We start from the raw sequence: 18,584 nt of genomic DNA on the forward strand, positions 1-18,584 counted from the left end.
GAATATGTACCACTATGTCAACCAGTGACAGAATTAACCTGGCTTGCTCCCTCTCCAACTATCGTCCCACCTCGACCATCCTTCTCCAGTCCTCTCTCTCTGATGAATATATGCAGCCTACACCGTGACAGCACATAATAATCATAGTCAGTGTTAGCTTCAGTCACGAATACATATCAGTTTTTTTACGCTCTCTGCAATTCAAACAAATAACAAATACAAAAATAGTATTTGATGCAATTATAGCCCAGTAGACTTTGTTAACCAGATATTGAAATGTGTTAAAAACCCATTTAGCAGATAGAAATTATAGTATATTTGCAGCATTAGTAAAATGGAGGGTCTTTACTTGGACCACCAGGGAAGCCAGGGTGATGTAATGCAGCACAATGCGGCTGTATCCAGTGAATATATTGGCCAGTCATATCTCACACACTGTATCCAGTGAATATATTGGCCAGTCATATCTCACACACTGTATCCAGTGAATATATTGGGCAGTCATATCTCACACACTGTATCCAGTGAATATATTGGGCAGTCATATCTCACACACTGTATCCAGGGAATATATTGGGCAGTCATATCTCACACACTGTATCCAGTGAATATATTGGCCAGTCATATCTCACACACTGTACTATCCAGTGAATATATTGGCCAGTCATATCTCACACACTGTACTATCCAGTGAATATATTGGGCAGTCATATCTCACACACTGTATCCAGTGAATATATTGGCCAGTCATATCTCACACACTGTACTATCCAGTGAATCTATTGGCCAGTCATATCTCACACACTGTATCCTGGGAATATATTGTCCAGTCATATCTCACACACTGTACTATCCAGTGAATCTATTGGCCAGTCATATCTCACACACTTTATCCAGTGAATATATTGGCCAGTCATATCTCACACACTGTATCCAGGGAATATATTGTCCAGTCATATCTCACACACTATACTATCCAGTGAATCTATTGGCCAGTCATATCTAACACACTGTATCCAGGGAATATATTGGCCAGTCATATCTAACATACTGTATCCAGGGAATATATTGGGCAGTCATATCTCACACACTGTATCCAGTGAATATATTGGCCAGTCATATCTCACACACTGTATCCAGTGAATATATTGGCCAGTCATATCTCACACACTGTATCCAGTGAATATATTGGCCAGTCATATCTCACACACTGTATCCGGTGAATATATTGGCCAGTCATATCTCACACACTGTATCCGGTGAATATATTGGCCAGTCATATCTCACACACTGTATCCAGGGAATATATTGGCCAGTCATATCTCACACACTGTATCCAGGGAATATATTGGCCAGTCATATCTCACACACTGTACTATTCAGTGAATATATTGGCCAGTCATATCTAACACACTGTATCCAGGGAATATATTGGGCAGTCATATCTCACACACTGTATCCAGGGAATATATTGGCCAGTCATATCTCACACACTTTATCCAGGGAATATATTGGCCAGTCATATCTCACACACTGTATCCAGTGAATATATTGGGCAGTCATATCTCACACACTGTACTATCCAGTGAATATATTGGCCAGTCATATCTAACACACTGTATCCAGGGAATATTTTGGCCAGTCATATCTCACACACTGTACTATCCAGTGAATATATTGGCCAGTCATATCTCACACACTGTACTATCCAGTGAATATATTGGCCAGTCATATCTCACACACTGTATCCAGGGAATATATTGGCCAGTCATATGTTACACACAGTATCCATGTAATATATTGGCCAGTCATCTCTAACACACTGTATCCAGGGAATATATTGGCCAGTCATATCTAACACACTGTATCCAGTGAATATATTGGCCAGTCATATCTCACACATTGTATCCAGGGAATATATTGGCCAGTCATATCTTAGATACTGCCCACAAGAAGGGGGGGGGGGGGGGGGGGTCTAGGCAGATAATCAACAAGGTCATTCTGTTCCTCTTTTCTGGCTGGGCTGCACCATGTTATACAGTCTATGGACTGCACCATGTTATACAGTTTATGGGCTGCACCATGTTATACAGTCTATGGGCTGCACTGTGTTATACAGTCTATGGGCTGCACTGTGTTATACAGTCTATGGGCTGCACTGTGTTATACAGTCTATGGGCTACACTGTGTTATACAGTCTATGGGCTACACTGTGTTATACAGTCTATGGGCTGCCTGTGTTATACAGTCTATGGGCTGCACTGTGTTATACAGTCTATGGGCTGCCTGTGTTATACAGTCTATGGGCTGCACTGTGTTATACAGTCTATGGGCTGCACCGTGTTATACAGTCTATGGGCTGCCTGTGTTATACAGTCTATGGGCGGCACCGTGTTATACAGTCTATGGGCTGCACCGTGTTATACAGTCTATGGGCTGCACTGTGTTATACAGTCTATGGGCGGCACTGTGTTATACAGTCTATGGGCTGCACTGTGTTATACAGTCTATGGGCGGCACTGTGTTATACAGTCTATGGGCGGCACCGTGTTATACAGTCTATGGGCTACACTGTGTTATACAGTCTATGGGCTGCCTGTGTTATACAGTCTATGGGCTGCCTGTGTTATACAGTCTATGGGCGGCACTGTGTTATACAGTCTATGGGCTGCACTGTGTTATACAGTCTATGGGCTGCACCGTGTTATACAGTTTATGGGCTGCACCGTGTTATACAGTCTATGGGCGGCACCGTGTTATACAGTCTATGGGCTGCACTGTGTTATACAGTCTATGGGCTGCACTGTGTTATACAGTCTATGGGCTGCCTGTGTTATACAGTCTATGGGCGGCACCGTGTTATACAGTCTATGGGCGGCACCGTGTTATACAGTCTATGGGCTGCACTGTGTTATACAGTCTATGGGCTGCACTGTGTTATACAGTCTATGGGCTGCACCGTGTTATACAGTCTATGGGCTGCACTGTGTTATACAGTCTATGGGCGGCACTGTGTTATACAGTCTATGGGCGGCACCGTGTTATACAGTCTATGGGCTACACTGTGTTATACAGTCTATGGGCGGCACTGTGTTATACAGTCTATGGGCTGCACTGTGTTATACAGTCTATGGGCGGCACTGTGTTATACAGTCTATGGGCTGCACTGTGTTATACAGTCTATTGGCTACACTATGTTATACAGTCTATGGGCTGCACTGTGTTATACAGTCTATGGGCGGCACTGTGTTATACAGTCTATGGGCGGCACTGTGTTATACAGTCTATGGGCTGCACTGTGTTATACAGTCTATGGGCTGCCTGTGTTATACAGTCTATGGGCTGCACTGTGTTATACAGTCTATGGGCTGCACTGTGTTATACAGTCTATGGGCTGCACCGTGTTATACAGTCTATGGGCTGCACCGTGTTATACAGTCTATGGGCTGCACTGTGTTATACAGTCTATGGGCTGTCTGTGTTATACAGTCTATGGGCTGCACCGTGTTATACAGTCTATGGGCTGCACTGTGTTATACAGTATATGGGCTGCCTGTGTTATACAGTCTATGGGCTGCACCGTGTTATACAGTCTATGGGCTGCACTGTGTTATACAGTCTATGGGCTGCCTGTGTTATACAGTCTATGGGCGGCACTGTGTTATACAGTCTATGGGCTGCACTGTGTTATACAGTCTATGGGCTGCACCGTGTTATACAGTCTATGGGCTGCACCGTGTTATACAGTCTATGGGCTGCACCGTGTTATACAGTCTATGGGCGGCACTGTGTTATACAGTCTATGGGCTGCACCGTGTTATACAGTCTATGGGCTGCACTGTGTTATACAGTCTATGGGCTGCCTGTGTTATACAGTCTATGGGCTGCACCGTGTTATACAGTCTATGGGCTGCACCGTGTTATACAGTCTATGGGCTGCACTGTGTTATACAGTCTATGGGCGGCACTGTGTTATACAGTCTATGGGCTGCACCGTGTTATACAGTCTATGGGCTGCACTGTGTTATACAGTCTATGGGCTGCCTGTGTTATACAGTCTACAGGCGGCACCGTGTTATACAGTCTATGGGCGGCACTGTGTTATACAGTCTATGGGCTGCACTGTGTTATACAGTCTATGGGCTGCACTGTGTTATACAGTCTATGGGCGGCACTGTGTTATACAGTCTATGGGCTGCACTGTGTTATACAGTCTATGGGCTGCACTGTGTTATACAGTCTATGGGCTGCCTGTGTTATACAGTCTATGGGCTGCCTGTGTTATACAGTCTATGGGCTGCACTGTGTTATACAGTCTATGGGCTGCCTGTGTTATACAGTCTATAGGCTGCACTGTGTTATACAGTCTATGGGCTGCCTGTGTTATACAGTCTATGGGCGGCACCGTGTTATACAGTCTATGGGCGGCACTGTGTTATACAGTCTATGGGCTGCCTGTGTTATACAGTCTATGGGCTGCACTGTGTTATACAGTCTATGGGCGGCACTGTGTTATACAGTCTATGGGCTGCCTGTGTTATACAGTCTATGGGCTGAACCGTGTTATACAGTCTATGGGCTGCACTGTGTTATACAGTCTATGGGCTGCACCGTGTTATACAGTCTATGGGCTGCACCGTGTTATACAGTCTATGGGCTGCACCGTGTTATACAGTCTATGGGCTGCACCGTGTTATACAGTCTATGGGCTGCACCGTGTTATACACTCTATGGGCTGCACCGTGTTATACAGTCTATGGGCTGCACCGTGTTATACAGTCTATGGACTGCACCGTGTTATACAGTCTATGGGCTGCACCGTGTTATACAGTCTATGGGCTGCACCGTGTTATACAGTCTATGGGCTGCACCGTGTGATACAGTCTATGGGCTGCACTGTGTTATACAGTCTATGGGCTGCACTGTGTTATACAGTCTATGGGCTGCCTGTGTTATACAGTCTATGGGCTGCACTGTGTTATACAGTCTATGGGCTGCACTGTGTTATACAGTCTATGGGCTGCACTGTGTTATACAGTCTATGGGCTGCCTGTGTTATACAGTCTATGGGCTGCACCGTGTTATACAGTCTATGGACTGCACCGTGTTATACAGTCTATGGGCTGCACCGTGTTATACAGTCTATGGGCTGCACCGTGTTATACAGTCTATGGGCTGCACCGTGTGATACAGTCTATGGGCTGCCTGTGTTATACAGTCTATGGGCTGCACTGTGTTATACAGTCTATGGGCTGCACTGTGTTATACAGTCTATGGGCTGCACCGTGTTATACAGTCTATGGGCTGCACCGTGTTATACAGTCTATGGACTGCACCGTGTTATACAGTCTATGGGCTGCACCGTGTTATACAGTCTATGGGCTGCACCGTGTGATACAGTCTATGGGCTGCCTGTGTGATACAGTCTATGGGCTGCCTGTGTTATACAGTCTATGGGCTGCACCGTGTGATACAGTCTATGGGCTGCACCGTGTTATACAGTCTATGGGCTACACTGTGTTATACAGTCTATGGGCTGCACTGTGTTATACAGTCTATGGGCTGCCTGTGTTATACAGTCTATGGGCGCACTGTGTTATACAGTCTATGGGCGCACTGTGTTATACAGTCTATGGGCTGCACTGTGTTATACAGTCTATGGGCTGCACTGTGTTATACAGTCTATGGGCTGCACCGTGTTATACAGTCTATGGGCTACACTGTGTTATACAGTCTATGGGCTGCACTGTGTTATACAGTCTATGGGCTGCCTGTGTTATACAGTCTATGGGCGCACTGTGTTATACAGTCTATGGGCGCACTGTGTTATACACTCTATGGGCTGCACCGTGTTATACAGTCTATGGGCTGCACCGTGTTATACAGTCTATGGGCTGCACCGTGTGATACAGTCTATGGGATGCACTGTGTTATACAGTCTATGGGCTGCACCGTGTTATACAGTCTATGGGCTGCACCGTGTTATACAGTCTATGGGCTGCACCGTGTTATACAGTCTATGGGCGGCACCGTGTTATACAGTCTATGGGCTGCACCGTGTTATACAGTCTATGGGCTGCACCGTGTTATACAGTCTATGGGCTGCACCGTGTTATACAGTTTATGGGCTGCACCGTGTTATACAGTCTATGGGCTGCACCGTGTTATACAGTCTATGGGCTGCACCATTTTAGACTGTCTATGCCTCTATGGGCTGCGCCACGCAGCTCAATGCACACTACAGTACAGTCCTGCTGCATGCAGCCTCCGTGTGTGGTTTCTATATGTGAAGAGCACTACTCAGATTAGTGCATCTACAGACCTTGTTACATAACTCTGCACACTAGTGCTTTCTGGTGGTTTCTGGGGATGAGTCACTAATAGATGGCTTCTATTTTCTGACAACTTCCTTTAGCCCATGACAAAGTGCAATACCAATATAGTACAGTAGGAATATTTTATGTAAGCACAACAGGTTGGCTACATCCTCATTTGGTCTTCTTCATACAGTTCTCCAATGCCTGTGTTGTCCTTCCTTACCCATATGGAGTTGTGTCTCAAATGGCACCCTATTCCCTATGCCATTTGAGACACACACGTAGTGTCATTCAGCTCTGTGGCTGACCTTGTTCTCATGCTGTGTTAATGCCCACCCAGGGTCACCTCGGCTTGGCTAAGCTCAATGTGACACAGTGCTGACCAAGCCTGCCCTGCCAGCAAAAACACATGCTCTGCTCCTAACCGTTACCATGACAAAGGCATCCACTTTCTTGGCTGGAGGAGGGATGGCTAGATGGAGAGGTGGCAAGATGGAGGGGTGGAATAATGGAGGGATGACAGGATGGAGGGGTGGAATAATGGAGGGGTGGCAGAAGGGAGGGATAACAGGATGGAGGGGTGGAATAATGTAAGGGTGGACTAATGAAGGGGTGGGAGAATGGGAGGGGTGGAATAATGGAGGATGACAGGGTGGAGGGGTGGAATAATGGAGGGTTGCCATAATGAAGGGGTGGAATAATGGAGGGGTGGAATAATGGAGGGGTGGCAGAATAGAGGGATGGTATGATGGATGGATGACAGGATGGTAGAGTGGAGGGATGGTAGGATGGAGGGATGGTAGAATGGAGAGATGGAGGGATGGATGACAGGATGGTTGGATGGAGGGATGGTAGAATGAAGGGATGGTAGGGTAGAGGGATGGTAGTAGGTAGGGATGGTAGGATGGCTGGATGGTAGGATGGAGGGATAGTATGGTAGAGGGATGGTAGGATGGAGGGAGGGATGCAAGGATGGCGGGATGGTAGGATGTAGGGAGGCATGGTAGGAGGGAGGGATAGTAGGGGAGCCTAGTGGTTAGAGCGTTGGGCCAGTAGCCGAAAGGTTGCTAGATCAAATCCCCGAGCTGACAAGGTAAAAATCTGTAGTTCTGCCCCTGAACAAGGCAGTTAACCCACTGTTCCTAGGCCGTCAGTGTAAATAACAATTTGTTCTTAACTGACTTGCCTAGTTAAATAAAGGTTAAATAAAAAAATAAAAAAATAAAAGGGTGGAGGGTTGGTAGGGTGGAGGGTTGGTAGGACAGAGGGAGGGAGGGATGATAGGGTGGAGAGATGGTTGGTTTGATGGTCAGTGCTCAAGACAGCATGGTAGTAACACAACATGGTAGCAACACAACATGGTACAAACATTTTTGGGCAAAGACAACAGCACGAAGGGCAAGAAGGTAGAGACAACAATACATCACACAAAGCAGCCACAACTGTCAGTAAGAGTGTCCATGATTGAGTCTTTGAATGAAGATAAGCAGACAATGAAAGCTCTTACAATATTTGATGATGACATTTCTGATGACATGTGCACCACCAAGTCAGAACAGTAGGCTAAGGTATGTAGGGGAAAGGGACCAAATTATTAGGGTGAAGCACATGGGCTACTAACAGCTTATTTCACAACATACACTCAATATTACTTTCTGAGCTAAAGTATACTGTACATACAGTTGAAGTCAGAAGTTTAAATACACATAGGTTGGAGTCATTAAAACTTGTTTTTCAACCACTCCACACATTTCTTGTTAACAAACTATAGATTTGGCAAGTCGGTTAAGACAACTACTTTGTGCATGACACAAGTAATTTTTCCAACAATTGAGTACAGACAGATTATTTCACTTATAACTCACTGTATCACAATTCCAATGGGTCAGAAGTTTACATACACTAAGTTGACAGTGCCTTTAAACAGCTTTGAAAATTCCAGGAAATTATGTCATGGCTTTAGAAGCTTCTGATAGGCTAATTGACATAATTTGAGTCAAATTGAGGTGTAACTGTGGATGTATTTCAAGGCCTACCTTCAAACAGACCCCAGCGATACTTCCAAAGTTGTGGTGAAATGTCTTAAGGACAACAAAGTCAAGGTATTGGAGTGGCCATAACAAAGCCCTGACCTGAATCCTATAGAAAATATGTGGGCAGAACTGAAAAAGCGTGTGCGAGCAAGGAGGCCTACAAACCTGACTCAGGTTGTAAGAATGTGAAATGTCAGAATAATTGTAGAGAGAATGATTTATTTCAGTTTTTATTTCTTTCATCACATTCCCAGTGGGTCAGAAGTTTACATACACTCAATTAGTATTTGGTAGCATTGCCTTTAAATTGTTTAACTTGGGTCAAACGTTTCGAGTATTCTTCCACAAGCTTCCCACAATAAGTTGGGTGAATTTTGGCCCATTCCTCCTGACAGAGCTGGTGTAACGGAGTCAGGTTTGTAGGCCTCCTTGCTCGCCCACGCTTTTTCAGTTCTGCCCACAAATTTTCTATAAGATTGAGGTCAGGGCTTTGTAATGGCCACTCCAATACCTCGACTTTGTTGTCCTTAATACAATTTGCCACAGCTTTGGAAGTATGCTTGGGGTCATTGTCCATTTGGAAGACCCATTTGCGACCAAGCTTAAACTTCCTGACTGAGGTGTTGCTTCAATATAGCCACATAATTTTCCTCCCTCATGATGCCATCTATTTTGTGAAGTGCACCAGTCCCTCCTGCAGCAAAGTACACCCACAACATGATGCTGCCACCCCCGTGCTTCACGGTTGGGATGGTGTTCTTCGGCTTGCAAGTCTCCCCATTTATCCTCCAAACATAACGATGGCCATTATGGTCAAACAGTTCTATTTTTGTTTCATCAGACCAAGGGACATTTCTCCAAAAAGAACAATCTTTTTCCCCATGTGCAGTTGCAAACTGTAGTCTGGATTTCTTATGGCGGGTTTGGAGCAGTGGCTTCTTCCTTGCTGAGCGCCTTCCAGGTTATGTCAATATAGGACTTGTTTTACTGTGGATATAGATACTTTTGTACCTGTTTCCTCCAGCATCTTCACAAGGTCCATTGCTGTTGTTCTGGGATTGATTTGCACTTTTCGCACCAAAGTACATTCATCTCAAGGAGACAGAACGCGTCTCCTTCCTGAGCGGTATGACGGCTGTGTGGTCCCATGGTGTTTATGCTTACGTACTATTGTTTGTACAGATGAACGTGATACCTTCAGGCATTTAGAAATTGCTCCCAAGGATGAACTAGACTTGTGGAGGTCTACAATTGTATTTCTGAGATCTTGGCTTTTTTTGGATTTTCCCATGATGTCAAGCAACGAGGCACTGAGTTTGAAGGTAGGCCTTGAAGTATATCCACAGGTACACCTCCATTTGACTCAAATTATGTCAATTAACCTATCAGAAGCTTCTAAAGCCATGACATCATTTTATGGAATTTTCCAAGCTGTTTAAAGGCACAGTCAACTTAGTGTATTTAAACTTCTGACCCACTGGAATTGTGATCCTGTTAAATAATCTGTCTGTAAACAATTGTTGGAAAAATGACTTGTGTCATGCACAAAGTAGATGTCCTAACCCACTTGCCAAAACTATAGTTTGTTAACAAGAAATTTGGGGAGATGTTGAACAGCACGTTTTAATGACTCCAACATAAGTGTATGTAAACTTCCAACTTCAACTCTATATGGTGGAACTTCCACCACTACACTGCTTATACCTTCCAGACCATTCAGATCTGCACACATCAACATGTTATGGCCAAGGTGAAGGGGTGGCGAGCGAATACTTAGCAACTGTGATTGTGAGTGTTTGTTGGAGGTATCCATTCCTTACATTGAGCTTGTTGCTGCGGCTTGATTAAGGTTCAATTGTCATCAGGAGACTTAGTGACATTGAGGGTTTGTTGTAGTTATGTCTATATCCTCAGAGGGACAGTCTATATACTTCTCGGAGGGACATTAAGTCTCTGTTATACATGCTGAGCTTGTTGTTGAAGTTTGATTATGGTTTGATTGTCGTCAAGACAGTTAGTGGGAGATTGAGTGTTTGTTGGTGGTAGGCCAGCCTGAGTGATTTTCAGAGGGACGTTAAGTCTCTGTTTTTGTGCTAAGCTTGTTGCTGCTGCAGTTTCATTATGCCACACGCCAGCTCTCTGATACCAATTTAGCCCACATAGAGTGAGTTAATTGCAACAGATGACATGAAACGCTCTGAGACTGAGAGTAGCAGATTGTTCATAACAGGCAGTCTAGACAAAGATGGCAATGGGACAACCACCTCACCAATGGGGATTTACTTTCCACCCCATCTTACCAATGGGGTACCACTTTCAACCCCATCTCACCAATGGGGATTCACTTTCCACCCCATCTCACCAATGGGGTACCACTTTCCACCCCATCTCACCAATGGGGTACCAGTTTCCACCCCATCTCACCAATGGGGTACCACCCCATAATTCTAATTCAGTCAGAGCTTTCTTCAACTACCAAAGTGCCATTTCAATTTGACATGGGGAGAATCTCAGATGCATTGCCTTGATTCCTTGTGTCCTCTCGCCTCCTTTTCAAAACCCATTGGAGGAGAAGGTCAAAGGGGAGGAATCTCTGGTGCAGGAAGTCAGGACCGTTGATTCTCCCATGCGGGAGAGCAAATAGTATAGAGAGTGAAGACTTTTAGAAATGGAACAAAATCAATATAATAGGAAGACAGTGAGAGTGTTATAAAAGTGTGTGAAATGCCCCTGTGGTTATGTTAACAGGTTAGCAGCAGAGCTTGTGGAGAGACTGTGTGGAGAGGAGCATGCTATTTCTGTTGTGTGAAACCATAGAACCTCACCCGTCACCACCACCTCCATACCTCCTGTTGTGTGAAACCATAGAACCTCACCCGTCACCACCACCTCTACACCTCCTGTTGTGTGAAACCATAGAACCTCACCCGTCACCACTACCTCCACACTTCCTGTTGTGTGAAACCATAGAACCTCACCCGTCACCACCACCTCTACACCTCCTGTTGTGTGAAACCATAGAACCTCACCCGTCACCACCACCTCCATACCTCCTGTTGTGTGAAACCATAGAACCTCACCCGTCACCACCACCTCCACACCTCCTGTTGTGTGAAACCATAGAACCTCACCCGTCACCACTACCTCCACACTTCCTGTTGTGTGAAACCATAGAACCTCACCCGTCACCACCACCCCCACACTTCCTGTTGTGTGAAACCATAGAACCTCACCCGTCACCACCACCTCCATACCTCCTGTTGTGTGAAACCATAGAACCTCACCCGTCACCACCACCTCCATACCTCCTGTTGTGTGAAACCATAGAACCTCACCCGTCACCACCACCTCCATACCTCCTGTTGTGTGAAACCATAGAACCTCACCCGTCACCACCACCTCTACACCTCCTGTTGTGTGAAACCATAGAACCTCACCCGTCACCACCACCTCCACACTTCCTGTTGTGTGAAACCATAGAACCTCACCCGTCACCACCACCTCCATACCTCCTGTTGTGTGAAACCATAGAACCTCACCCGTCACCACCACCTCCACACCTCCTGTTGTGTGAAACCATAGAACCTCACCCGTCACCACCACCTCCACACCTCCTGTTGTGTGAAACCATAGAACCTCACCCGTCACCACCACCTCCATACCTCCTGTTGTGTGAAACCATAGAACCTCACCCGTCACCACCACCTCCATACCTCCTGTTGTGTGAAACCATAGAACCTCACCCGTCACCACCACCTCCACACCTCCTGTTGTGTGAAACCATAGAACCTCACCCGTCACCACCACCTCCACACTTCCTGTTGTGTGAAACCATAGAACCTCACCCGTCACCACCACCTCCATACCTCCTGTTGTGTGAAACCATAGAACCTCACCCGTCACCCGTCACCACCTCCACACCTCCTGTTGTGTGAAACCATAGAACCTCACCCGTCACCACCCTCTCCACACTTCCTGTTGTGTGAAACCATAGAACCTCACCCGTCACCACCACCTCCATACCTCCTGTTGTGTGAAACCATAGAACCTCACCCGTCACCACCACCTCCACACCTCCTGTTGTGTGAAACCATAGAACCTCACCCGTCACCACCACCTCCACACCTCCTGTTGTGTGAAACCATAGAACCCGTCACCACCACCTCCATACCTCCTGTTGTGTGAAACCATAGAACCTCACCCGTCACCACCACCTCCATACCTCCTGTTGTGTGAAACCATAGAACCTCACCCGTCACCACCACCTCCATACTTCCTGTTGTGTGAAACCATAGAACCTCACCCGTCACCACCACCTCCATACTTCCTGTTGTGTGAAACCATAGAACCCGTCACCACCACCTCCACACCTCCTGTTGTGTGAAACTATAGAACCCGTCACCACCACCTCCACACTTCCTGTTGTGTGAAACCGTAGAACCCGTCACCAGCACCTCCACCTCTCCTGTTGTGTGAAACCGTAGAACCCGTCACCAGCACCTCCACACCTCCTGTTGTGTGAAACCATAGAACCCGTCACCCCCACCTCCACACTTCCTGTTGTGTGAAACCGTAGAACCCGTCACCAGCACCTCCACCTCTCCTGTTGTGTGAAACCGTAGAACCCGTCACCACCACCTCCACCTCTCCTGTTGTGTGAAACCGTAGAACCCGTCACCACCACCTCCACCTCTCCTGTTGTGTGAAACCGTAGAACCCGTCACCACCACCTCCACCTCTCCTGTTGTGTGAAACTGTAGAACTCGTCACCACCACCTCCACACAGTCTAACTCTGACTTTAGCCAAATTTAGATTTGTTTTTGGGGAAAGCAAGAAGAGGAGGAACATGGTAAACTGCTTTCTACTGGGAGGATGTAACCACTTGACCACACTGTTATCCAACCACATCCCTCCCAGCCAAGGGCTGTGTGCCAAATGCCACCTTATCCCTTAGATAGTTCTCTATTTTTGACCAGGGCCCATAGGGAATAGGGTGCCATTTGGGGCAGTGCCAAGGAGCCATTGTGGTAATTGTTGGGAAAAAATAGCAGAAGGCATGCCTCTATATACCTCTATAGTGCCAACCTAGTCATTCGTCTGTTTTTGTCAGTAACTCACGATAGGTAAACTACATTTAAAAAAAAAGGTGGTAGTCACTTCCTGGGGAATTTGAATACGTGGTTTCCCGTTTAGCTACTAGCTACACAGCTTTTGTAAGGCATCCCAGTCAGTCAGCTGGTGGCAGAGAGGGAGGCAGGGATAGAGGGACAGGTGTTCCTGGGCATCTGCTAGCCGTTGTCACCTACTATATGTCACAACTGGAGCAGCAGGAGAATGCAGTGCTGCATGTATCCTCCCCCAGCCCTGCCCCAGCCTCCCCAGCGCCAGCCTCCCCCAGCCCTGCCCCAGCCTCCCTCAGCACTGCCCCAGCCCTGCCCCAGCCTCCCCAGCGCCAGCATCCCCAACCTCCCCCAGCCCTGCCCCAGCCTCCCTCAGCACTGTCCCAGCCCGACCACAGCCTCCCCAGTCCCAGCCTCCCTCAGCCTTGCCCCAGCCTCCCCAGTCCCAGCCCCAGCCTCCCCAGTCCCAGCCTCCCCTAGCCGCCCTCAGCCCTGCCCCAGCCCTGCCCCAGCTTCCCCAGCCTCCCTTAGCCTCCCTCAGCCCTGCCCCAGCTTCCCCAGCCTCCCCTAGCCTCCCTCAGCCCTGCCCCAGGCTCCCTTAGTCAACCGTACGTTTCTGCAGTTGTTCTTCAATCATCTTCGTAAGGTAGTCTAGCGGTTAAGAGCGTTGGGCCAGTTACCGAAAGATCGCTGGTTAAAATCCCAGAGCTGACTAGGTGAAAAATCTGTCGATGTGCCCTTGAGCAAGGCACTTAACCCTAATTGCTCCTCTAAGTCACTCTGGATAAAAGTGTCTGCTAAATGACTAAAATGTAAACGTGAAATGTCCTGCCTGCATTGTGGGAGGTTATTTTTGGTTGACCCACGTGAACGTGACCAAAGACATGACTGAAACAGGAACCAACTTTGTCTCTCTAACCAATTTTTAGTAAAATGTACACACATACACTGAGTGTACAAAACATTAGGAACAGCTGCTCTTTCCATGACATAGAATGACCAGGTGAATTCAGGTGAAAGCTATGATCCCTTATTGATGTCACTTGTTAAATACGCTTCAATCAGTGTAGATGAAGGGGAGACAGGTTAAAGGAGGATGTTTAAGCCTTGAGTGCTTTGGAACTGGGTATGGTAGTAGGTGCCAAGGACACCGGTTTGTGTCAAGAACTGCAATGCTGCTGGGTTTTTCACACTCAACAATTCCCTGTGTGTATCAAGAATGGTCCACCACCTAAATGACATTCAGCCAACTTGACACAACTGTGGGAAGCATTGGAATCAGCATCCCTGTGCAACGCTTTCAAAACCTTATAGAATCCACGCCCTGACAAATTGAGGCTGTTCTGCTCAAATCAATATTAGCATATGTGAATGTTTTGTACACTCAGTGTATATTTTCAGTTTGTGACTATGTGATATGGGAGCTGGAGACATGTTTATTTCGACATTACAAAGAAAAACTTCTAGAAACAATGGCAACACACTGCCGTGTTGCACTGAGCCTGGCTGTTGGAAAACTACATCAGTGTCTGACTTTCGGCTGTTGCAGATGCACCTCCCCTGACTTCATTCCTTGACTTTCGTCTGCAGTCGGTTGTGTCAGCCTTACCACTCAAACAAGCCCATTGATTGCCACAGTGCCAGCTTATCCGCCCCGCCCAGTCAGTGTTCATCTACTGTGGTCTTACTTACAGTACAGGAGGGAGGATGGAGAGAAGGGAGATGTAGGGAGGAAGGGACGGAGGAAGAGAGAGAGGTATGGATGGTTGATTGAATGGAGGTAGGAAGAGAGAGAGGGCAGGATGGATGAATGGAGGGAGGCAGGGAGGATATGAGGGCATCATGTTAGATAATCAGTGTGAGTCTGAACCTTAGTGGGATAATCCATATAAGGAAGAAGTAAATCTCTTGATTTTGGAGGAGAAGGTATTGGCCTTGTGCCTGTGTGTTTGTGTGTTTGCCTTGTTTGTGTGTGTTTGCCTTGTCAGTCAGTGTGCAGAGCTGAAGCCCAACACAGACAGGTAGTACAGACACATCTGGATGTAGGGTTTCCTACATGTTTTAATACACTGGTCTCTGTTCACAAGGCCATGAAATGGGGGTAGGAAGGCCCACCAGCTGTGGCCTCTTGATCATTAAACCCAAGGAGTGAACTTCCATGTGTGACAGTCCCGAACTACCTACTTATGTAGTGCACTCCTTTGAAAAGCAATTGAGATAACTCTATTTGTGCACTTAGGCCAAGTCTACTAGTGCTATGGTGGTGCTTCAGACACAAACAGACAGGGCTCTGGTCAAAAGTTGTGCACTATATAGGGAATAGGGTGCTATTTTGGACACACACAGTAACAGAGAGTGAGACAGATTTGTAGGACCACTTTCAGTTGTTTTAACTGTTGATGTGCTAATGCCCTCAAACTCAGCTCTGGACCTCGAAGCCAGTTCCACTAGTTTATTTTATTTTCCCCCTATAATCAGGGATTTAGACCTGGGAAACCAGCTGTGTGCAATTAATTATCAGGTAGAACAGAATACCAGTTTTTGTCTGCCTATAATCCATATTATCCTAATCTGCCTAAATACAAAGGAAACCTAAATCACTAAAACCCGTTAAGACCGTATGCCAAACCCACGCCATTGGTCTACACCAGTCAGAGGTTTACCGGTTTAGGCCGTGTCAGTGTGTGTGCGTCTGTGTCTGTGTGTGTGTGCATGACTGTATAGTTCTGAGCTGGCATTTATATGGCCATGGGAAGTGTCATCAACAGTGTATGTACTGTACGATGGCTGCTTTGATGCAAGGCCTTCTCTTCCTAGCGTTCTATTGGAAAAGGTTTGATCCAACTGCACAGACCTAGGTACAGTTTAACCCAGTCAAAGGAATGTGCCTCACCTCAACCTTCCTAGTATTCAATGATGTATGAAAACACAGATAATACTCTTATGTACTTCTCTCAGGGGGAGGTTGATTGAATCATAGGGGCAATGTCAAATCTGACAAGCACTTCACTGTGCGGTTGCTACGGAGACAGAGACCATGTGATTTAGACAGCACTGTTCAAGCAAAGAGATGCTTTTGTGTATGTCCCTACCGACTACTCTGAGGCACAAACAGATCTAGAGTAAGAAATTGGAAAAGTTGGCAAACATAAAGACAGTTTAAAATGGAGGAAGAGGGAGATATTAACGTAAAGACAGTTTAACATGGAGGAAGAGGGAGATATTAACATAACGACAGTTTAACATGGAGGAAGAGGGAGATATTAACATAACGACAGTTTAACATGGAGGAAGAGGGAGATATTAACGTAAAGACAGTTTAACATGGAGGAAGAGGGAGATATTAACATAACGACAGTTTAACATGGAGGAAGAGGGAGATATTAACGTAAAGACAGTTTAACATGGAGGAAGAGGGAGATATTAACGTAAAGACAGTTTAACATGGAGGAAGAGGGAGATATTAACGTAAAGACAGTTTAACATGGAGGAAGAGGGAGATATTAACGTAAAGACAGTTTAACATGGAGGAAGAGGGAGATATTAACGTAAAGACAGTTTAACATGGAGGAAGAGGGATATTAACCCTCCCTGGAAGACCAAAGAGGAGAGTGGCTGTGGCCGAAAAGGAGGGGAGGCTTTTACAGTTAAGCCATGTTGGCAGCTCCATCTCTCCTTGTGTGTGTGTAGCAGCTGCAGTGGTCAGGCCTGCATTAGCATGCTGAAGGTGCTTATGTAAACTGTCATGGTCCACGTCCCAAATAGCACCGTATTCCCTATAAAGTGTACCACCCATAGGGCTCTGGTCAAAAGCAGTGCACTATGTAGGGAATAGTGTGTCATTTGGGATGGACCCATGCTGTTGGAGCTGGGCCAATGTGGGAATCTCTGCTCTGAAATGGGCCACTAACTATTCTATGAGAGGTGCTTTGTTTTATACTGGGGTTGATTTGAGTCCTGTTACTGAATTATAGTAGCACTTTGGTAGTTAAAGCAAGCTCTGACTGAGGCAAATTTGGTGATGGAAATGGTTTGTATTCATTATTAGAGGTGACTGACGTGTCAGTGTAATGCACTAAAGACAACACTATGTTGTCACCTCTGTTCCACCTCCACCTACCCATCTGAACATATTGGATCTAAGGCCTTCTTCCAACATGGATAGAGACATCCTGAATTATAAACATGCAACTACTTCTCAATCAGTCAATCAATCAGACAAGTTAAACCAGTCTGAATAAACTGTTTTGTAATAAACTTCATTGTGACCGGTCCATCTCTCAGGTGTTTTCCACCTACCCCAACGAGGACTATGACCGTCGGAATGAGGACGTGGACCCCATGGCTGCGTCTGCAGAGTACGAGCTGGAGAAGAGGGTGGAGAGGCTCCATCTGTTCCCCGTCGAGCTGGAGAAAGGTACACCTCAGCCAAATTACCCCCATAACCTTAATGTGGCATCTGGGATTCATTAATCCCCATAACCTTAATGTGACAATCTGGGATTCAGTTATCCCCATAACCTTAATGTGGCATCTGGGATTCAGTAATCCCCATAACCTTAATGTGACAATCTGGGATTCAGTTATCCCCATAACCTTAATGTGGCAATATGGGATTCAGTAATCCCAATAACCTTAATGTGACAATCTGGGATTCAGTTACCCCCATAACCTTAATGTGGCAATCTGAGATTCGAACAGCAACAAAGATCATTCCCAGATTGCCCATTTAAGAAAACTCCTCTTCACAGTACTTATATTTCACAGTACTCTAAAGAAGAGTTGTATCTCCATTCTCTTGAGACAATCAGACAATCATTCCCCATTAGCACCCATCTATCATTTCTCCATCATCCCTCCATCTTCCCTCCAGTTATCCCTCCTCCCAAGAGGGAATTCTCAATCCCTCCATCTGCCCACCAGTTATCCCTCCTCCCAAGAGGGAATTCTCAATCACTCCATCTGGCTTCCAGTTATCCCTCCTCCGAAGAGGGAATTCTCAATCACTCCATCTTCACATTGACAGGATGTTAACATAGGGTAAAATGACTGTAACAGGAAAACATTGATTTGAAAAGCTATTATGAAACAAAAGAGCATTTCATTTTCATCA

The 18,584-nt window shown here is 46.2% G+C and overlaps 1 protein-coding gene across 1 annotated transcript in view; it reads left to right on the forward strand.

Annotated features, from left to right (window-relative positions):
• The window catches only part of LOC129863623 (neurabin-2-like), a 49,464-nt gene that overhangs the window by 18,050 nt on the left and 12,830 nt on the right, over positions 1-18,584 (forward strand). The window contains exon 2 of the mRNA XM_055935742.1: positions 17,756-17,888. Coding sequence (XP_055791717.1) covers positions 17,756-17,888 — 133 coding nt within the window. The remainder of the gene's footprint in view (positions 1-17,755; positions 17,889-18,584) is intronic.

This window comes from Salvelinus fontinalis, chromosome 1, assembly GCF_029448725.1.
Source record: "Salvelinus fontinalis isolate EN_2023a chromosome 1, ASM2944872v1, whole genome shotgun sequence".
Classification (NCBI taxonomy): Eukaryota; Metazoa; Chordata; class Actinopteri; order Salmoniformes; family Salmonidae; genus Salvelinus; species Salvelinus fontinalis.